The following is a 22888-nucleotide window of genomic DNA, read 5'->3' as shown; positions in this document are numbered from 1 at the left end:
AGGTGAGGCCACTTGGTCGGCACCCGGGGCTGCAGGCGCGGCGCCCGCGTCAGCCCGCGCCCCTTAGGCTTTCCATTCGCGGGCGACCCCGGTCGGGCCACCTTAGAATCGACTACCCTGCCTGCCTGACCGGTCTCGGGCTACAAACTGTGTGGAAGCGTAGGTATCTCACTTAACTGCTACCCCAAATTCGGATTTACAAACGACTACGCAGTCCCGAATGCCCAACGCCTTCCCTAAACCCAGAGATAAATCTGGGGGAAAATTCCTCGCGGAGCGGAAAACAACGCCAGCGTCTAAAGCGTTCTCCCCCGAGCTGGAGTGGTTCAAAAGACAATGATCTCAAAGGAAAGTGATTGTTTTGGTAATCCCGGGAACAGCTTGCAAGGGGAGATTTGGGTCTTCCTTTAGTAACGGAAAGTCAATGCGCAGCCTCCTGTAATTATCCTTATCGGAAGCCCCTTGTTTAATCTGCATGTTTAGCGGAGGCCCCACTCGAACGCGCAGCGAGTGGGAGACCCACTTTGCAGGGCCCAGGCTCGGGCTCCGGTCCCTGCGTGCGCGCAGGCAGCCGCGCCGGGTTCCCGCGGAGCTCAGGCGTTTGCTCCTCCCTCGCTGCGGGACCTCGGACTGTAGGACCCTCAGGGAGTGGGACTGAGGAGATCTGCTTCCGGGGTTCTGGGATTGGGAAGAGGGGGACGCAGGGCTCCGAGCGATGAGGGCTGGTTGGGTTCAAAGCGCGAACCAGGAGTTACTTACCCACGTGCTTGGGGCCAACTTTAGCGAATATCAGAGTTTCACTGATTATTCAAAGAATCAGGCTTTCTTTGAATAATCGTGAAATTGGACAATAAATTGTAAGCCCCGATGAAAAGGTGTGCTTTCCAGTAGACAGACTCTATTTTATTTCAATTTACCTCCCTCCACTCCTCCCCAATTTAGGGTTGCTGGATAAAATACTGATACATACTCCTACAAAAAAAAAAAAAAAAAGCCCTCCTTTTTTATCTGAAATCACATTTCACTGAGCCTACAGTGTTTTGTTGGTTAAACCTGGTACCCTGCCCGTCTCAGCCCCGGGCAGTCCACTCCTCTCTCTGCTTCTCTCCCTTTCCCCAGCTCTTGTGAGTCTGCCACCCCCTACAGTTCAGCCCGTGGAGTGTTGGGGATGGACCTGGGGGTGGATTTGGATGGAGGTAGAATGACCATGGATTAAAGGGATGGAGGTAGAATGACCATGGATTAAATACACGGTTTTCATTCCTTTCCCCTTGGGGATTTTCAGAGAAGGCCTTCTTACAGGAAGGCCTTCGTGGCACTGGCGGCGGAGGTGGAGGGCTGGCTGGGGACATATAGGGGGTAGCCATCGGGGTGTGGTTGGGAATGGGGTCCTAGGTCTTAATAGGCAGTTGGGTCGCATCAAAGAAGCTTCAGGGCAGCTGGGAGTGGGGCCTCCACCCAGAGAGTCTGGAAGGAAGGAGAAGACCACGCCAGGATGTAGAACTTGCGACTTTTAGAGGGACAGGCAGACAGCGGAGTCATTGTCCCTTACCTTCTTTCCTCCCCTCCCTCCTAGAATGGGGGTGGGGTGGGGTGGGCTGGACAGAAGAGAGGAGGAGAAGGAGGTGACTGAGGGGACTGCAGCTGGGTGGGCGGTAACCGAGGGGAGGGGAACTGGTGGCGTCCCCATCTCGCGGGGTCCGGAACGGCGACGCGCCCGCGCCCAGCTGATTGGAGCCCTTCAGGCCTCCCGCGCCCGACCGGCAGCCCAATCCTATAAAGCTTCCTCTAAGCTGGGCCCTCCGCAAACGGGATCCAGAGAGGCTCGCGCCTTGCTTGCTAAGGAACCATGACCGGCCGGGACTCGCTTTCCGACGGGCGCACTAGCAGCAGGGCCCTGGTGCCTGGCGGTTCCCCTAGGGGCTCGCGCCCCCGGGGCTTCGCCATCACGGACCTGCTGGGCTTGGAGGCCGAGCTGCCGGCGCCCGCTGGCCCAGGACAGGGATCTGGCTGCGAGGGTCCGGCAGTCGCGCCGTGCCCGGGCCCGGGGCTTGACGGCTCCAGCCTGGCGCGTGGGGCCCTACCGCTGGGACTCGGCCTCCTCTGTGGCTTCGGCACGCAGCCGCCGGCGGCCGCTCGAGCGCCCTGCCTGCTCCTAGCGGACGTGCCGTTCCTGCCGCCCAGGGGCCCCGAGCCCGCTGCCCCGCTGGCTCCCAGCCGTCCGCCGCCTGCGCTCGGCCGCCAGAAGTGCAGCGAGAGCGTCTCCACGTCCGGTAATCAGGCCCGCGCTTTCCGCTCCTGCCCCTGTCCCCTAGGCTCTGAGCCGCGCAGGGGTCACAGACCATCGCCCCACCGCACCCCTGGCCCCAGCGGCCCAGATCTAGGCGGGGAGCCCAGAGCGAGGCCCCGTCGCGGGAGGGGCATTCGCGGAGCTGCGCCGCCTGCCCCTTGCTGCATCCCAAATCCCTGCCTCTCATCCGGGGTCCTGTTCCCTCAGCGATGTGAGACCGCCACCACCTGGTTCCGGGTGGAACCTTTTGATGAGACCCTGGGGTCTTCAACAACCATCTCCAGAGGGCCTTTTTTCCCCCCAGCGCCAGGCGCCAGTCTCCGCCTCTGGCAGCTGCGTGGGTCGGGAAGGCCCGGGCCTGTGGTGGTCACCAGCAGCACCGAACAAGGTACCAGGTGGAAACGCGGGCGGAAATGATCGAATGATTGACGGGTCCTTGAAGAGTACGGGGCCTCGAGCCCTGGAACTGTCCGCCCCTCGGGGTGCTGAAAAGAGAGTCCCGGGTACCGCGCTCCTCTGCCGGCGCAGCGTCCTCCCAGTCCCCTGTGCAGGAGAAAGAAGCAACCTTGGGGATTCATTGTAGTTACGCCTAGAGATGTGTTCCCGGCCTACCCATTTCCCCAAAGAAATCCAGACAGGTCGCGGGGAAAGAGAAGGAAGCAATGAAATTCTATAAAGGACAAGGGCTAAGGAAACGAGTGGTTTTGGGTGTGGGAGAGAAAAGAAAGAATTACACAAGAAAGGATGGTATGTGGTAGAATCTAGAGCTGAGCATCCAGGCAGCCAAGGCAAAAAGAGTAGACTGGGTCTTCTGATACTAAAAGGAAGCATGTCAGATCAATAGGCAGGCACGTTTTTGCTCCACTCTAAAAGGACTTTATTTCATGAGCTTCTACGTAAGATAAAATGAAACTCCCTATTAGTGTCACTAAAAATGCAAAAACTGTTTTCATGGGATGGGTTCTTTCTTACAAAACCAAAGGCAGCTAAATCCAACTCTGCCAGCATTTCTGAAATTCTGGAGCAGCGCTGTCCAAGAAAAATGAAATGTGATTGCATGTTTGACGGAAATTTCTCACAGTCACATTAAAAGTGAAATGAATCTAAATACTATATTTTAACCCAACAATGATAGCAAATATTATCATTTTACACATAATCAATACAAAAATATTTTACTTTTTAGGAGCACTAAGTCTTCTAACTCCATTAAGTGATTTATGTTTACAGCATGTCTTGATCTTACTGGCCACATTTCATGTGCTTAATAACCTTATGTGTCTCATGTCTCATCAGGTTGGACAGCCCAATACAGAATGTTTTAATCCAAGCCAGGTTTCTGGTGAACTAATTGATGGACGAGTAAAACTAGTATTATTTAGTTATTTTTGCCTTTATTCATTTTAAAGATATTTTGAGGCAATTATGCCTTCTAGCAATGAATCTCACAATAGTTTGGTCTTCTAACCTTCTTTTCCATCTAGACTTTTTGATGTATTGGGTATAAAAAGGTAAAGCACAGTGGAGTGGTTCTCAAATTTTCAAGGGCAACTACACATCATCTGAGCACACTTGTCAAGAATGAGCCTCCTAGATCCCACCTCCAGAGATTCTGATTTGGTGCATCAGGGAAGGGGTGCAGTTCTGACGAGGGTTCTGATGTCACAAGCCCCAGACTTCCTTTGGGAAATGTTGGTGTAGAGGTTAAGATGATGAGGCTGGGGGCATAGGGGTGGATGTGTTTGGAAGCAGTGTGGGGATAGAAAGTGCAATCAGTGGCTGAGTAGTTTTGGCTTCAGATAATCTGGGATTTGAATTCTCAACTTCACCATTTACTACCTGTGTGATTTTGGGCAAATTACTTAACCATTCGGTGCCTCAGTTTCCTCATCTGTAAAAATAGGATGATAATAATAGCAGCCATTTTGGTGTTTTATTATTATATTAAGAATACTTGAGATAATGTATGGACAGTGTTAAGCACAGAGCCTGGGATCTAGTAGGCACTAAAAATGCTAGCTCATACTGTAAACTACTTAAGTACCCAAGAGGTTCATAACTTCAATCCTCACATTAAAATCCAGGAAATAGAGGGGATATGATCACCCTTAAAGTCCTCTTCGTCTTTCTGTGCCATCAGATGAGGACAGCCAGTCTGAAGACAGGAATGACCTAAAGGCATCCCCCACCTTGGGCAAGAGGAAGAAGCGGCGGCACAGGTATAGGGCCAGGCAGTCCCCTCTGCCTGCCTTTCCTCGGGACACAGCCCAAGGTTTATGGCATCTGCATCTGAGAATTTATGGCCCGGCATGATAGCAGGCCCAGTGGTTTCCTGGTTGGCAATGGGAAGGACGCAGAAGCCATTTGGGAAGATAATTCTGCAGTTCCTAGGAGGCTGGGAAAATGCTACAATCTTGCTAGCATTTTTTTGGGAGCATTTTAAAGACAATTTTGTGGATCTGTCAAATGGATTTTGTCAGAATGAGCTGATGGAATTCATTAAGAAAGAGCTAAAGAACTGTTTTCATTTGAATCAAACTTCTGGACTTTACATCAGCTAATCATTCAGAGGTGGGGTGTTCCATTATCATGAAGTGGCTTCTAGGGTCTGGACAGCAGAGGAAGCAGGCACGGTGGTCCTTAAGGCCAGGGAGGCTGCTGTCCCCAGGGGACATGTGCCCACGTGTGTGTTTTGGGGTCCTTGCAGGACAGTTTTCACTGCTCACCAGCTGGAAGAGTTGGAGAAGGCGTTCAGCGAGGCCCACTACCCTGATGTGTATGCCCGAGAAATGCTGGCTGTGAAAACTGAGCTCCCTGAAGACCGGATACAGGTGTCTGGGGTCCCTTTTCTCCACTCCAAAGATACCACAGAGAACGTGTCATTCCCACATTCAGTGAGCCAATCAGCAGTCCCTTCTGTATAGCCAACACGCTCCCTTTGCATAGAAACTGAGGGTCCCTTAGCTGAAGGCACCACAAGAGCTTGCCCCTATGACCCTCATGCCTTTTTTCGTTTTATTATTATTTAGTATCAAATCATTCTTTAAAATCACATGATAATGTGTGCTGCAACTAGAAACTATAAAGATATGTCAATGAAAAAAAAAAAAAGAGACTACCTCTCCATCTCAAACCCTGAAAGAAATCAACACAAATGCCTGAGGAGACCTTTCTCCACTTTGTGGAGTATATTATCTGCCCCTGAATATGTATGTGCATATACATATCTACATGCATATATACACACACTCACATGCATACATAGAATTTTCCTCTTGGTTTTATCAGAAGATATGTCACTAACTCTTTTTTTAACAGCTAAACCGTATTTCATAATAGTCCTTTATTAACATAATGTTTTTAATGAGAAATATCACCAGCAACCCAATAGCCTAAGCTTGGAAGGAGCCAGTGCCCCAGTGAACTCTTTCCAATTAATGAGAAAAAACAGGAAACACTGTAGTTACCTCTTCACACAATGTGGGAAAAGGGAGTTTGGTTCTTTAGTTTTTTTTCATTCCTGACTCTATGGAAACTTCAGTGGACGTGGTCACAAGTGTCCCTACTGCGTTGAATGCCGGTGAGTCCGGACCGCACGTGGGCGCTGCTGGGGGCTCCTGGGCGCTCTCCCTGAGGGCGGCTGGTTGGCCCCCGGGAGCTATTTCCTTCAGAAATAGCATGGGATCATGCTCGGGAGAGAAGCTCGGAGCCCTGGGACGCCGCCTCCGCTCCTCCAGGCGCCCCTCTTCACTGTCTCTTCTGTGTGCCTTCTGCTTCTCCTGCCTCCAACCAGGTCTGGTTTCAAAACCGCAGGGCCAAATGGCGCAAGCGGGAGAAGCGCTGGGGCGGCAGCAGCGTGATGGCCGAGTACGGGCTGTACGGGGCTATGGTGCGCCACTGCATCCCGCTGCCAGACTCCGTGCTCAACTCCGCCGAGGGCGGCCTGCTGGGCTCCTGCGCGCCCTGGCTCCTGGGTAAGGAAGGGCCCCCGGGATCGCACGGCTCGAGGTGTTGTAGGAGGTGGGGGAATCCCAGGGTGTCCCCACCGAGGCAGCCATTTCCAAAGCAAAGCAACGTCAGTTTACTGAGATTCAGGTCCAGAACCGTTCTTATTATTTTAAATTAATAACAAAGCTTGCAGCAACTGGATGGTTGCCTCATTTTTCACAGAGACTGTCTAGGCTGTGTGGAAGTCTCACCGGGCTATGCATGCTAAATATGTATTTGGGATTTAAGGGCGAAATGACATCATTGCATTAACAGCATCCAAGTGTTGAATGCTGTTAGAATTTTTAGAAACCATACAATTTAGGGCACTTGGTAATAGGAAACAGGGCAGTGCTGAGCAGCGACCCCTGGGGACAGTGAGCCCCTCCATCTGAGTCAGGAGGGCTGGCCCCGGGCTTGGTTCTGCCATGAACAACCTGCCGAGTGGCTTTTCTGTCCCTTAGATTTTTGGTGCTCAAAGAGTCTCCGCTGCTGAGGCCCAGCACTCTCAGGATGCTCCACCCTTGTTGCCCTGTTTGCTGTCGCCAGAAACCAACAGGCAGGGATCACAGATTGTGGGAATGAGTCACAGATGAGTACCTCTGGGCACGGGGTAATTAGTTAGGAGGATCATGGTGGCATTTTAGGTTTAGATGGAGGAAGTTTTTTGCTCAGCGAACAGTTTTTGAACAGCTACCAAGCAGCCCTATCCTGGGCACTGGAGGTTCCAATCATAGATATGTCCTGACTTTGCTCTCAAGGACTGAAACACTAGAGGGAGCATTGTAGGCAGTGACCCAAACTGGCTCATCTGAAATTGCACGAACAGGTGGGGGAGGGCACTTACTGGCATCTGCGAGACCGCAGCCTAGGGGAAAGTGGGCCCAATGCCAATCACTGTGTCATCCAAAACACCTTTGCTGGATGTGACCCGGGGTCAGGCACCTGCTTTAAACCCCTAAGGTGGGAGTTACCTACCTGCCTCTCCTGTAGGCCCCAGAGATAGGCACTGACAAGGACAATTCTAGTGGGATTTAGATAACAATAAGAAGGAAATTTACTTCATTGCTGAATTTCAATTTTTATTTTTATTTTTTCCTTTTTTTTTTTTTTTTTACAAGGGATGCATAAAAAATCCATGGGGATGATAAGGAAGCCAGGAAGTGAAGATAAGTTGGCAGGACTCTGGGGCTCTGACCACTTCAAAGAAGGTTCTAGCCAGAGTGAGTCAGGATCACAGAGAGGCTCAGATAAAGTGAGCCCTGAGAATGGCTTGGAAGATGTGGCTATTGACCTCTCCAGCTCTGCCCGGCAGGAGACCAAGAAAGTGCACCCTGGGGCTGGTGCTCAAGGAGGCTCCAACTCCACGGCACTGGAGGGGCCCCAGCCAGGGAAGGTGGGAGCCATATGAGACCCACAGGTCCCACTGTCAAAGGCTGAAAATGTGCATATTCCTCACTGGCATTTTCCAAAAGACAAAAATGGTCCAAGACATATACTCTCAGTTTGATTTTCTTCTGACAATGTCAAGATAAAATGCAATGCCACTTGCTTTAAGAGGACAGATGAGTGACCTAGGGAAAATTCTATTTCATTCTAGAATGGAAACGGTTCCTTAATGGCACTTTAACCAGTTAACTTGGTGCAAAACTTTTGATTCTCTTTTGTAGCTTGAGCAGGGAGGATCCGAAGTTCAAAAATGATTTCACTGCTGGGCATCATTTGAGATGTGTGGTTCAATGTACTGTATAGATGAATAGGTTAGGTCTGATGTCCTCATTCTCAATTAGGAAATATAAAATTGTTTAATATCCAGAAGAATCTGATATCATTATAGTGAAGACTCCATACAGACACATGAATGAATTATATTGTCTTTACCTTGAACTTGGCCTTGGATATTTCAATTTTCTTGTTAGGGAGTAGTTTTGTGTTTTCTTGAGTGTCACTTGATAGGCTATGCATATTGGAATTCAAAGAAACCCATACTCTAGTCGTTTCTGCATTTCCTTTAAAAATAGCATGGGATCATATTTAAACAATTGTTGGATAGCTGGAAACAGTGTTTTTAGGTCAGACCAGGCTTTTGGTCTTTCAAAATTTGTGATTGAAAGCACTTTAGTGACTTGGATTTTGTAAATCTTTCCTTTCCTGCGTTTCCTTTGCCATTTATTTATTCTTTAAAAATAAACATTTTGTGGTGTGTTTACTTTTCAAGGCACTCCTCTATTACACACTTGTACATCTCCACTATCTCTGATCCCAGCCAGGCTCTCCCTTCACCCCTTCTCAATCTGGGGACATGTGACACGTTTTATTCTTCAGGCTGCAGCTCTTACCATGTGTTGCTTTGTCAACTCCTCTGGGGCAGCAGCTGTGTCTGATTCACTCTTTGGAGTTCAGAGGCCAGAAAGATACCTTCTAGTTGATGGGAAAATATGGTGCTTCCTGAAGAAGGAAGGGCAGTACAAGGAAAGTGTGGAACTGCTCATTGTGAGGGCTTTCTCTGGGAACTGGCCCAGTGATCTGTCAGGCTAGGCTTGGTGCTCCCATCTCTGCAGGTGAGAAAACAGAAGCTCTCTCCCTTTGGCCTATTTTTCTCATCCTATGCTAGTTCCATACTCTTGGGAAAATTAAACATCACCAGTTCCTTTCTGTAGCAACAGAAAATGATAAGCCCTATGTTCTTGTATTAATTCTGGCTAATAGATATCATAACTGAGGCCTGAGACTGCACCCATAATGAGCAGTTGGCATGAACTCTAGAAGTTCTTCTGTCTTTCCTGTTTAGAGACAGCAGCCCTGGCTCCAGGCTCTGTAGCCACACAGGTTCTGCCTCCCAGAGGGTTGGTTCTCAACACATTTCCTCATGTTTACTCCTCGGTTGTTGCCTCCATCCCTCTTCCTTAGCTTATCCAGGATTGAGTTTGGGAGAGGGAACCAGTAAGCTGTGCAACTTACATACATCACACTTAGACAATACGGGCAGCCACTAAAATTGTAACAGTAAGGCTTATTTATTAATGTGGAATGATGCTGACAAAATTTTGCTGAGTAAAAAAAACCCTAAAAAAGAAAAAAGATAGAAATAAACAAATATGTAAAGCAGAATGAAAATGAAATGAATAACCTTAACAACTGGTTCTGCATACAAAATATACAAGTAGTGGACAAATCTCTATGTAATATTACAAAGGAAAAGGAGAAAATAGGAAGTGGCACGAGAGAAAGGGGCTAGAAGCACTGAAGTAAAAATGGAAGGATGCTTTCTTAACATAAGGAACTCTCTTCAATATGGCAGGTTAATATTTTATAATGTATACATACATACACGTGTTTATATGTACATATATAAGAGCAGAGTCTTTGAGGCGGCTTTGCCACCTCTAGCCATGTGACCTTGGATGAGTTTCACTACCTTTCTGATCTCTTGGTTTTTCAACTGTAAAATGGGGATGACAACAGAACACTCATTTTTCTGAAGATTAAATGAGATGACATGAGTAATATACTTGGCTCACTTTCTGGTGTAACTGAGGAAGGAGCAAATTAAATATTAACTATTATTACTGTAATTATTGGAATCTCTATTAATATCAAAAATCAAACGAGAAAGTTTATCATTATCATTTTTTGACAATATGGGACAAACAAAATAAATCATGGAATAATAGCTTGTTGGAATGGTCTGCAACAACAACTCAAGAAGAACTCTACGAACACAGCAAAACGTCGCCCTAAGAGCAGGGCTCGGTGTGTCATCGGGCTGCTCTCTCCCTGGCTGTGCAAGGACCAGGAGCTCAACTGGCCACCCCCCACAGAGGACCACCGCTGTCCTGTGTGACTAGAGTCTGGAGACGAGGACTTTGAGCCGCTCGCGAACATCATCAGGAATCCAGGACTCAAGCTTGTCCCTGCAAGGTCACTGGAGGTTCCTGAAGTCCAGACATCACAGTGGAGATTACCTATGGCCACATTTCATCAAGGAGTAAACCCCCACCTGCTAGCAGACCCTCTCTCACTCCTCATTGGTCAGCACTGCATGTCACGCTCAGGCCTAAGCCAATCATCACCAGCCAGGTGGGCAGAATTCCTTGTTTGGTTTAGTCCAATCAAAATTCACCTCTGGGGCTACGTTGTGGCCAGCCCCCGCTCTTTTTGCCCATTAACTGATGTAATTTGGCCCCTTTCAACAAAGAAGAAAGAAAGGGGAATGACTGGTAACCAGCCAACCAAAGGTCATCCCTATGCAGGAGATAAAGTAGTGCGTGTGTGATATTAAGAGAGAAAACAAGAAACGTGCATAAAGACGAAAAAATAGACGAAAATTTTAAAAAATATTCATAACATTTTTCAGATCATGGACAAATGGATACTTTGAATTTTTAAATATGTTCTAAGTTTTGTAAAATTAGTATGTAAAAATAAAATATTTTTTAATATTAATATTATTAAAATATTAACACCGCTTTCTCAATATAGGGTTAAATTCACATGAGACAAAAACGCTTTTAAAAATATCATATGAAAATTTTTCAGGATAAAGAGTTCACATCTTGCCAGTGACTCCTGCGTGGTTCTCACAGTGCCAATCTGAGGATGGAGAGGCCAGCAGGATTTTACACGTGGTCCTCTCAACCCTCACTCAAATCCCCCAGCACGTCAGATTGGAATCTGGCTACAGACTGACAGCAGGACTGAATTGTTTCCAGTGTTCAAAATTGTTTGCCAGCTGAAATGTGGCTGTTAAAATCCAAAAGGAGATTTCAAAAAATTACAGTTTTAGTAAGGCGAATTTGGAAACATTCTTAATAGGAACCAGTGTAACACTCTTGGCCCTGTAGCAGCAGGAGGCAGCACCTCAGGACTTGAGGACATTCATGAATTAAGGTGATATTTTCAGAAATGATAGAAGAACAAGATATAACAAATAATGCTTTTTCCTTAGGTTTAATCGTATAAAAACAATATATGAAAACACAATTGTTTTCTGTGGTCAATGAATCATGTTCAAATTCATTATCTCTTTGCATTCTCAGAGGGTGAGACATTGGGCTGCAGAGAAATGAAGTGAACCTGCTAAGCCGATTGTCAAATGGATGAGAAACTCAGAGCCAAGGATCGGGAAAACACCCTTAAAGAACGAGGTGATGGCTGAGTCTGTCCCAGGTCAGTGCTTTGATAAGACTGTGATCATCACAGCAGGATAGTATTGGCCTGGGGGGACAAATGGACCCATGCAGCAGGAATAGGAGCAGGCAGCACACACACGTGTGGACAGAAAGTGGGTGCGGCTGACACCGGGGGAGGGCTGGCTTTTTGGTAAGTTACTGGGACAACTGTCCATATGGGAAAACATACAATTGGACCTGTACTTCACACCTTACAGGAAAACACTTCCAGGTGGATTAAAGACATGGTGTATGTGTGGGATGTGTGAAAGGCAAAACTATAAAGCTTTCAGATGTTTTGGTTTAGAAGATCCTTCAATTACCCCCAAACTGTGGCTTAAAACAACCATTTTAAGGTCACAATTGTGTGCATCTGTTTCAGCTAAGTTCACTAAGCCACAGTCTCTCGCTCTCTCTCAGTCCCACCTTCCCCTCTCTCTATCTACATATATGCAAGAGTTGTTGTGAAATACTCTCCCTGTTTTCCAGTGCAAACTTCTGCTCCTGGAGGCTCCCGTTCACTGGACTTTGCAGGAGACACACAGGCTCCCCAGACCCCGTGGTGGTGCCTGATGACCTTCAGCTGAACCCTGTAATGCTGCTAAAGTCTGCCCCTCTGGAGAAGTGCTCAGGTAGCATTGTTCTGCCTCAGGAAGCATGCCGATTTTCCTGTGTCATCCTTGATGATCACTGCTACCAGACTTGCCCCCTGCAGGCCACCCCATGTGCAAGGAATTCAACAACCTAGGAGTTGAAAGCATTGGTCTCCCAAGTTCAGTGTGTTCTTTCCCGTATCTATTACCAGCTGATGAGAATAAACCTGCAGTCATGACAGCTAGGTCCTAGTGACAGGTGCAGAAAGCTGCTCTTACAGAAACTCCCCTCCTTATTAAGAGGCTTTGTCTATCACTCGGAACTGCTTCTGCGCAAGATTATCTGTTGAAAGGGAACTGTCCATACCAGGGCATTGTTCTGACTTTTCTGGACTTCCTCAACCCAAAATGCCTTGAAGAAAAAAAAAAAGACACTGAGTGTTAGGGCAGGGTCTCTGTCTCCAGGCTGGAGTGCAGTGGCACAATCATAGCTCACCGCAACCTCTAACTCCTGGGCTGAAGTGATCCTCCCACCTCAGTCTCCTATGTTGCTAGGATTACAGCGTGAGCCACTGCCCCAGCTACTCCAACTTAAGAGTTCCCCCAAGGCTGGCTGCCCTTCTCCTCTCCTTCCATCATGAATGACACATGGGCATCCCCTTCGGCTAGCATGGCTGACCTGTGCCTGCCTGGGTGCTCAGCTTGGCACCCATGTGAGTTTGCAGCCTGAAATTTTAAATGGAGGAGTTTCTGTGCTTTTCTGCCCTGATTCCTCTTACTGACCCTCTAAGTCACCAGCTGTGGTCATCTCCTCTTTGACCCCTGATCTCAACCCGGGCTTTGAAATGTGTTTGTTCACATAATTGTCCATTACCCATCCTTCCTGTCATTGCAGAATCTGTTGTCTCATACTGACATTTTAAGACTTTTTTTCACTTTCTTCTGTTGAAGATCACCTACTAAGAAGAAGTACTTCCTCCTTTTCATTCTTTCTTTATAAGAATTAATTAAATTTTAATTGACAAAAATTGCATATATTTATGGTGTAAGACATAATGTTTTGGAATGTGTATAGATTGTGGAATGGCTAAATCCAGCTAATTAACATAGCATTACCTCACATACAGTTTTTTTTGTGGTGTGAACACTGAAAATCTACCCCCTTAGTGATTTTGAGTATATAGTACATTGTTATTAACTATAGTCACCGTGTTATACAGGACTTAAACTCATTCCTCCTGCAGAACTGAAATTTTTTGTCCTTCGAGCAACCAGGCTGCCTCTTTTCTATTTCCCTCTTTAACACAGTCAATTTTGTGCAGTAACTAAACTGGGAAGTGGGGGAGATTCTGGGATCTCCTTTACTGTCCCATGTAGGGAGCCCTTGGAGGGCCAGGGATTCCATAACAATGACTAAGGTGAAGCCCAATATTGCACAGGAGTGTCTGTGTGCAGGGGGTTGGGGGGGGCATTCCTTTTCCCAAGTAATGCAATGAGTCTTACAAGAAATTCCTGCGTGGGACACTTCTCTGCCACAGATCACATCTCCTCAAATATCTCTTACTTCGGCCATTGCCACAGCAACTGGTCTTGCTTCCCACTTAAATTCAGTTTAGTCTAAAGCTGCCTCCTTACATATTTAAGTCTGGCCAACAGGTTTCTTTGTACATAGTAAACTATAACCTAACTGGATGTGTAAATAGGCTATAACCTACTCTCATACCAATCACTGAGTTTTGGCCAATCACAGGGGGCCAACTGTTCAAACCGTGTTCAAATAAGACAACACCAAGCTGTAACCAGTCCAACTGTTTCCGTACCTCACTTCCGTTTTCTGTGTGTCACTTTGCTTTTTCTGTTCATGAGTCTTCTTTGGCCATGCGGCAGCATTGGTGACTCTCTGAACCTATTCTGGTTCAGGGCTGCCCAATTCACAAATCATGCTTTACTCAATTAAACTCTGTTACATTTAGTTTGCCTAAGATTTTTCTTTTAACACCGCCCTGGGGCTTCTCTGACTTTGAGATGTGGATGCCTTAGGTACCCCTGCCTGGTACTTCCACCTGTGGACCCTGAAGGGCTTCCTAGAAGTCCATAGCACACACAAGGCAGCCCGTGACCAGTCGGGGGAGTTCTTGTGATAAATTCTCCTCTTCTGCCTCTGTGATGGAGACCTCTGAAGTCATTCTACGCAGCAACGTGAAGATCCTGGTGGCACCTAGCCCTGGTTGCCCTTGGCGTGACAGACTGGAGAAGGAACACTTGCTGGGTATTCTGTCCATCCCCTCTCCCACTCCTCAGTCCTGCATCCTCTCCCAAGTCAAGGCACCTACCCACAAGCCCACAAGACTGGGAGCAGGAGCAGGAGAGGATGCCAGGGACAACAACCCCAGCCATGACTGAATGCATCACAGAATCTGGAAGAATTATTACGACCTAAAATTCCTCCTGCACACACAAACTGGTTTTACCGAGTTCAGTTTTGTAAACAAAGTTTGCATCCAGTGAAATGGCCACTTTTGTGAATCTAGATGAAATACAGTCACTGCCCCAATCAAAAAAATGATTTTGGGATTTCTTATACATGGCCTGAAAATACTATGAGGGTCAATTTTTCAGTTTCCCCTTGTATTTCCATCAATTTTTGCTCATATTTTTGGAGTTGTCTGCAAGTTAAGAACTTCTAGATCTTCCTGGTGAACATTTATCATACAAAGTTTCCCCTTTTAACTTTCTTGCGTTTGTCTTACTGTGCATTTTGTCTGATATTTAATTCATATTTATTTGGTAAATGTTTTCTATACTTTTACTATCAACATTTCTAAATATGTTTTAGGTTTAGGTTTGTCTATTGCGGAGTATATAGTTGAGATTTTGAAAATCCATTCCAAAAATCTTTGTCTTTAACTAGAGAATTTACTCCATTTACATCAATTATAATTGTTGACATTTAAATTTTATTTTAACAAATTTATTTTTTGTGTGTATTTGCAAATGTTTTTTACCCTTTCTTTTAAATCTATTTCTCCTTTTTTTCATTTTTCAAACTGCTCAGGTTTCTTACCCCTTTTCCCCCTCTACTAGATTAGAAGGTATATATTCTGCTTCTATTTGTGGTTAATCTAGAAAATCTGACATGCATATTGATGTAAATATAAAACTGTCCTGAACATTCGAGGAATTACAGGATGCTACTTTTGATTTCTTAATTACTTTCTACACTCTTGTTCAGGATTTTTCTTTTACCTTGTTTTTTTTCTTAACCCCATGATGCAGGCGTTATTGCTGTAATTTCATATCACTAATGTTTCTTTAGATTTACCCACAAGTGTAACAAGTTCCTTGCTCATTGTCCCTCCATTGCAGGCACACCACCCTTATTATCCTCATTTGGGGGATAATTTTCCTTCTTCTGGAAGTAATCCTGAAGTAATGGGGTGAAAAGCCTATAGTTTTTGTTTGCCTGAAAATGTATTTTGTGCTTGTTCTTGAAAGATGATTTCGCTAACTACACTATTCAAAGTTATCAATTATTTTCCTGAAATACTTTAAAGATTTTACTCAGCTGTCAGCTGTCAGTCTAAACGCCATTCCTGTGTAGGTAATCTATCTTCACTCTCTGGCTCTTTAAAGACTTGCTGCTGATCTTTGGTTTGTGACAGTTTCACAACCATGTGTAGAGGTGCCGCTTTCATTTTTATTTAGCTTGACTGGAATTTGTGTACTTCCTGAGCCTGAGTATTGTCTTTCATTAATTCTAGAAGTGTTGCAGCTTTTAATTCATTGAATATTTCCTCTCCCCTTCTCTCCTTCTAAAACTCCAAATGTGTGTGTGCGCATGTGCGTGTGTGTGGTGTGTGTGCATGTGGTGTGTGGGTGCACCTGTGGTATATGTGTGGTGTGTGCATGTGTTTGGTGTGTGTGTGGTGTGGTGTGTGTGTGCACACGTGTGTGTGGTGTGCACATGGGCATCTGTAGTGTGTTTGTGTGCATGTTTGCTCACAAGTGTGCACCTCTGTGTGGTGTATGTGCACGCATGTGTGTGTGAGCATGCGCATGTGTGGTATTTGGTGTGTGTGTGCATGTGTGTGCATGTGTGCAGTGTGTGCACGTGTGTATGTGTGGTGGTGTGTGTGTGCGTGTGTGTGGGTGTGTGCCTGTGTGTGGTTTGTGTGCAAATGTAGTTGTGTGGGACTGTGTGTGGTGTGTGCATGTGTGTGTGGTGTATGTGTGTGCGGGCACGTGTGGTATGTGTGAGTACATGTGTGGTGTGTGTGAAGTGTGTGTGTGGTATGTGTAATGTGTGTGTGGTGTTTGTGACCACGTGTGTGTGCTGTGTGTATGTGGTGTGTGGGATGTGTGTGTGTTGTCTATGTGTGAATGTGTGTGGTGTGTGTGTGCATGTGTGTGGCGTGTGTTTGTGATGTGTGCGTGTGTGTGGTGTGTGCATTATGTGTAGTGTGTGTGGTGTGTGTGCGAGTGTGTGTGGTGTGGTTGTGTAGGGGTGTGTGTGGTGTGTGTGGTGTGTGTGCGTGCTGTGTGGTTGTGTGTGGTGTGTGTGGTGTGTGCGTGATGTGTGCATGTGTGTGGTGTGTGTGTGGTGTGATGCCTGTGTGTGGTGTGTGCATGTGCATGACGTGTGTGTGGTGTGTGTGTGTGGTGTGGGGGGGTGTGAGGGTGTGTTTGTGCTGTGTATGGTGTGTGTGGTGTGTGCGTGTGGTGTCTATGCATGTGGTGTGTGTGGTGTGTGCATGTGTGTGGTTGTGTGATATGTGTGTGCGTGCATGTGTGTGATGTGTGTGATGTCTATGTGGTGTGGCGTGTGGTGTGTGCGTGTGTGGTGTGTGTGGTGTCTTTGTATGTGCGCACGTGTGTGTGGTGTGTGTGGTGTGTTTGGTGTGTGCGTGTGTGTGGTGTGTGTCTGTGTGTGGTGTGTGCGTGTGTGTGGTGTGCATGTGTATGCTGTGTCTGTGTGTGGTGTATGTGTGGTGTGTGCGTGTGTCTGGTGTATATATGGTGTGTCTGTGTGTGTGGTGTGTGTGTTTGGTGTGTGCGTGTGTGTGGTGTGTGTCTGTGTGTGTGTGGTGTGTGTGTGGTGTGTGTCTGTGTGTGTGTGGTGTGTGTGTGTGGTGTGTGTGTGTAGTGTATGTGTGTCTATCCCATGCCCCATGTCTTGCATCCTCTTTTCTAAATTTTCTTTTTTACTCTATGCTACAATTTCTATTTAATGGGAAAATTTAATTAATTCAGTTATTACTGATATGATATATGGACATATCTCTTGATCTTATTTTATATTTCCCAACTTGCCATCCTTGCTTGTTCCTTCCCCACTCCACCCTTTCCTGTTTTGTTTTATTAAAATTGACCAACTTTTCTTCCATTTGTTTCACCAATGGTTTGGAAATCACATACTCTTTTTAGTTTTCTAATAATTATACATAAAATTTAAACATACCTAATAAACATGTTTCTATCACTATGTAGAGTTAGCCTGCATTTATATCATTCCTCCATCCAGACAAAAACTTTTGCTGGACAAAAATGGCTTTACTTTACTTCTACTTCTCCCTGGTCCCCAGCCAAAAGACCTGACACTTTCCCCAGAGCACCTTCGCAGTGCTCCCAGCTGCCCTCTCAAGCCACTTCCCAGGTCTGGCTGCCATTGTCAGACGCTACTGGACCGGAAATCTACCAAAACGTCAATGCCTGCTTGCACGTAAGTCCAGGATAAAGTTAATTCTAGTTAAACTAATATGAAAAGAAAACCACAAAGGGTGTTCCTGACTATATCCCTCAGTTATAGTTTCTGCCTTGAATTCTAACCCATTTGCCTGCTACCTGCCAGGGGCTCCTCCTCAGAATTTCTCTTCCACCAAGGGATTTGTGTTTTCCCAATTTATCAGACTTTTAAAGGAATCTATCTATCTATCTATCTATCTATCTATCTATCTATCTATCTACCTATCTATCTAATCTATACACTTCCTGTACCCAGTCCGTCTTGATGGAGTACGTATCTTTGCGAGGGCGAACAGATTTCTCATATCCTCATCCAGAATTCCCCGAGTTCAGGACTATCACACTGCCTTGGCCATAGTCAATCTGTGTTGATTAATTTACTAAGGAGACAAAGGTTATTCCGCGAGGGCTCATTATTAGGGAAATGCTCCTGGGCTTCCTTTGATGGCGATATGATCTTAAGGAATGCGTGAGTTCTTCTGGTTGGCTTGTCCTGTGGAAGACTTGACAGATTGCTTAGATAGGCTGGAAAGCAGCATCAGTTACAGCGCCAGGGGGCAGTGTTGGCCAGCTTTACAATTTCTCAACATTCAGCCCGGTAAGAAATTTGACTAATGCTATTAGTTCCTCATCAACAGATACACATCCTCTTGGGTCCTCGCTGGTGTTTTCAGGGCTGGGGCCATGTTTCATCTCTCTTTGGGACCCACAGAAACTGGTCCCTGAGAAAGCCATGTCCAGCCCTAGCGATCAGCACCTTTGCAGACTAATTCCTCCCCTGCCTGTGGTCTCTGCTCAAAGCTGTGACTGCATCATAAACCTTCACACCTGAGTTTGAGCTGAGAGGCTGGGAAGCCCAAGAAGTTCCTGAGGCGGTAGGCAGAGATGCGATGGCAGTTTTAGTGACCTTTGCCTTCTCAGGACAGAGCAAAGGGGCCGACAGCTCAGATCTAGCCAAAGGCTGTTCCCTGGTTTCCCTCTCCCCCTTGTAGCCTCTTATCATGGAGGGATCAAGAAACCAGGTGATTGCTGCAAAACAAGCAACCGAGCAATATCTGCGTGATGACTCAAGCAGTGCACCTGGCTCCAAGACCACTCAGGGGACAGGGTGGGCTACCAGCAGGCATCAGGACCCCTGGCCCTCCATGTGTGTGGGGACTGGTTCAGGCTTCTGCTTGGATGATGAAACTACAGGACAAAGCCATGAGGGCAGGTGGCCCCTGGTCTTTCAGGCACAGTGGAAACCCTGCTGCTGCCAGTGCCTCTGCCTGGGTGTGGGAGTCTGTTTCTTTGAGCACAGTGTTGAACTTGGGACTATCCCTTTTGTCCTCTGGACTATAAGCCTCCTCCTCTAAGGTCCACATTCTAGTTGTCACTCAAATCCAAACTAAAGCAAACGCCGAGTTCTAGCTGAGGATCCATTTCCTAGCTTCACCTCTTAGTTTTTAGTTTTATGCAAGTCAAAATCTAAACCTTCCCAGCCAGAGCTGGCTGCCATTCTCAGAAGCTACTGGACTGGAAATCTACCAAAATGTCAATGCCTGCTTGCACTTAAGTCCAAGATAAAGTTAATTCTAGTTGAACTAACATGAAAAGAAAACCACAAAGGGTGTTCCTGTCTATATCCCTCAGACATGGGCTTGGGTGGCTATGTCTCTGCTCCAGCCCTAAAGTAGTGTGAGAAAGAGCGGCTGTCCCTGGCCCAGAGTGACGGCTGATGGGGATGGGGCAGTTGTGAGACAAAGAAGACATTGAACGGAAGGAAGGAGGGCAGGAGTTCTCCAGAGCCAGAGTCCGGTGGTCCTTAGGGAAATCTGTGGAGGGCCCCCACACTGGCAGAGGCTGTGATTTTGGGACAGGAGTAGAAACTCTGGCTATTAAGTCTGGCATGTTCTTAATGGGACTCATACACCTCTTGGAATTTTAGAGCTCAAGGATTCAGAATTTGGATCTCATTGGTTCATTTTGCAGATGAAAAAACTGAGGCCTAGAGATGTCAGGGGCCTTGCCACATGGCAGGTTGGAGGCAGAACAGAGGGCAGAAGCCAGGAGGGGTTCTAGGCCTCTCTCTTGGCTCCCTGTCTAGTGCTATGTGTACACTCAGGAGCTCCATGAAGGAGGAAGCCATTTTTGATCCACACAGGAGGCAGGACAGTGGCCACAGCTCAAAGTTCTCAGAGCTTTGCCCTTGGAGTGACCCCAAGATGTCCCTGTGATCTCAGAGACTTACAGCTCTCAAATAGCACTAAAAGTGACGCCTGGCCTTGAGCGAGAGCAGGCAGTGCAGCTACCACAGTAGGGGAACCCCAGGAGAGGCAGCTTGGGAATGGGGAAGGGCATTGGCATGTGGGGGCAATTGCTGTGCCCTCCTTGGCCCTGCAGGCCTGGCAGTTAGGGACTGTTCTTCCAGGTGTAATGATTTTCATGGTGTCTTCCTTGAACACTGAGGGCTGCAAGGGGTCTTGTGGGGAAGTCCGTTCTATGGGTGGTTGATGGATGATGTCCCCAGCTGTGCATGCTCATGGATGGCTGGGGTGAGTGATTAAGAGTTACCAGGATTTGGTGCTGCTGGAATTGAGTTACCATGTCGCTCGTGCTGACCAGGAGCTGCCCCACCACAGAGCCCAACTGTTCTGCCTCCTGCACCGCCCTCAGAGCATCAGAGAGCATAGCTGCCTGGCCGGGCATCCCGCAGCCCCAGGAAGGACACTGGGCAGTTGCTGGATTGCACTCCCACTTCCCAGCTCTTCTTGTGCTTGTGGCCACCCTCTCTCGTCCTGTGCTTCGCTGTGTGTTGTTGGGTTGACCCCGCAGGGTCAGGGGCGCACTGCACTTCTGCACGGCTTGGTGCACGGTGCCACAGTGCGTGAGGCTATGGTGTGTTGCAGCCATATGGGATCCTCAAGCCCCCTGCTGAAGCAGATGTATGCGCAGACTCCACATACCTCATCCTCACCCGGAGTTCATGGGGACATCGAGAAATAGGAGCCAGAAGGGAAGGGAGCCCTGTCACCTTGTGAAGCTGCCACCATGGCAGCCCTAGAGATATAGCTGAGAAAGCTCCTCATTTTTTCTTACTCAATTTTTTTTCTAATCTCTTTATCTATAGGTAAGCTTGCTTAAAAGAACTTTGGGTGGCCTGGGAACTTCAGGACGCTTCGCCAATTACCAGAGGAAGATAAGGCCTGCCCAAAACCGAGCAAACCAGAACCAGTGGCCCCTGTCACCTTTAGATCATTAGCATATCATTATAATGCTAAAGTCCCCACTCATAGAAGAGAATCATGGAAGAGAATCGTTGCCACTTTCTGCACATGTGTCGTATGAAGAGCCTGTTCATGATCTGCACCTGCGTGTCTGAAGTTCCTCCCCACATAAGCTTACATAGCCCCTGCCCCACATCTAACCCTGTTACATTCCCCAGCTCCCCACCGCTCTGGAAGAAGCTGTCTTTAGAGCAAGCGCTCTCTCCTTCTCCATGCCTGGCTGGGAATAAAACCTGCTTTCCCTTTTCCCCAATCTGGTGATCTTTCTTTGTAGCTGATGCAGAGTAGAGAAAGAACTCAGTGAACTGGTGACGAAGCCAATTCCAGACTCCCAGCATCTGGGTCCTGTACTTGATGTGAGCTCTGCCATGCTCTTCTAAATTCTGTGTTTTGGTTTTACTGTGCATTTCAGCTATTTGAACAGTGTCTGTCTCTCCCCAATTTGAACTGTGACCTGCTTGCTTGCAGGGACCATAACTGGACCATCCTTGTCCAACTGAGAGCCCTCAGCTCTTGGTGGTGCACATGGGAGAAGCTCACAGGTTTCTTCTGAGTGTCATTGGAAAGAGGTGTGTGTGTGTGGCGTCACAGAGACAAATGAAGAGAACAGGAAGAGGGAGAGATGGAGGAAAGAAGAGGAAGGGAGGGTTTTACCAGCTCTTTGGAGACCACTGAGTGCACAGGGAGTGGGTGGGGATCCGTTATCAGCCAGGACTGTTTCTTGAGCATCTGAGCACTGCGACTCTGGAGTAATGGGCATGGCAGGAGCTATGAAGGCAAATGGCGAAGGCCGTGTTGGTGGGCTCTGTCCCTAAAGCTGTTAAATTAAGATGCTCTGGACGCTATGGCTCTGCTACCTACTAGCTGGTGGCCTCGGGTGAGCTTCTGTCCTCCTGCTTATTTTCACACATGTACAGCAAGGGCAAGAGCATTCACTGCTGCAGGTTGTAGGGTCAGTAGTCACAGCTGTGTTGGCATTTCTGGCCTAAACATTAGTACCGAGACAGAAGCGAATCCTGCATTCCCAAGAACCCTGCCCTCTAAGCCCTTCGTGTGTCTGCAGCCCCTGCCTGACAGCATCCAGCGTTCCAAGGTGAGCTCTCCTGAAGTTGAGGCCAGCGGCTTCTTAGGGAGAAGATGTGACCAGCACTGCCCAGATAGGCTGCTGCCCTGTCCAAACCTCTGAGGGTCCTTCGGGATGCAGGGCCAAGAGTGGGTGCTCCTTGTGCTTGTTCAATCTTGTGCTTGTTCTGCAAGAGTTGATGACTGGCTGCCAGGAGGGAGGCAGTGGGGACGACCTTGGCCTGGGCTGTGACACTCAGAAGGAAGGTCTCAAGGCCACCTCTAGGTAACTCGGGCAGCAAGAAGTGCAGTTCTGCACCACCTGGTTGGTTCTGACATGTTTGGTTCTGAAATGATCACTTCTTCTTATCCAACCAGAAGGAACGAGGTAGCATTTACTTTAAAACAGAGTTAGTTCTACGTACTTTTCTCATTGCAACTGTAGAAGACCTTAGAAACGAAGGTAGTGGGAAGAAGGAGCCATCGCCGTGCACTCTCCATGGGGTGGCTGTTGGTGCCAGGCCCAGTCACAAGCAGCATAGCTGGTCTCTTCTCTCACAGGGCTCCCTCCTGGTAGGAGGACTAGGAAGATAAACACAGAGCTAATAAGTAACAGCCATGGAGAAAAATCAAGTCAGGGGTTGAGACTAGGGAATGAGGGCGGAGGTATAACTTTATGTAGGTGACAGGGAAGGAAGGGCTCTTGGATGAAGGGATGTTTGAAGACACCTGAAGGAGGTGAGGGGGAGTCTCTGTGGACAACTGGGTGGAGCATTC

The 22888-nt window shown here is 47.4% G+C and overlaps 1 protein-coding gene across 3 annotated transcripts; it reads left to right on the top strand.

Moving 5' to 3' along the window:
- Positions 1–1733: 1733 nt before the first annotated feature.
- VSX1 (visual system homeobox 1) lies at positions 1734–14892 on the top strand. Of its 3 annotated transcripts, none has more exons than XM_003953696.2 (5): positions 1734–2273; positions 4431–4509; positions 4998–5121; positions 6084–6264; positions 11938–14892. In XM_003953696.2, exons 1-5 carry the CDS (start codon positions 1850–1852, stop codon positions 12033–12035), a joined length of 906 nt encoding a protein of 301 aa, XP_003953745.1. In that variant the 5' UTR covers positions 1734–1849; the 3' UTR covers positions 12036–14892. The 3 variants fall into 3 exon arrangements, with proteins under 3 accessions (XP_003953745.1, XP_001149985.1, XP_003953744.1); XM_001149985.4 differs by lacking the exon at positions 11938–14892 and adding an exon at positions 7399–10360; XM_003953695.2 differs by lacking the exon at positions 6084–6264.
- The last annotated feature ends 7996 nt before the right edge of the window (positions 14893–22888 follow it).

The sequence above is a fragment of the Pan troglodytes genome, chromosome 21 (genome assembly GCF_028858775.2).
Source record: "Pan troglodytes isolate AG18354 chromosome 21, NHGRI_mPanTro3-v2.0_pri, whole genome shotgun sequence".
Taxonomy (NCBI): domain Eukaryota; kingdom Metazoa; phylum Chordata; class Mammalia; order Primates; family Hominidae; genus Pan; species Pan troglodytes.
The sequence above is the reverse complement of the archived record's forward strand: the minus strand, read 5'-3'. Positions and strand labels throughout refer to the sequence as shown.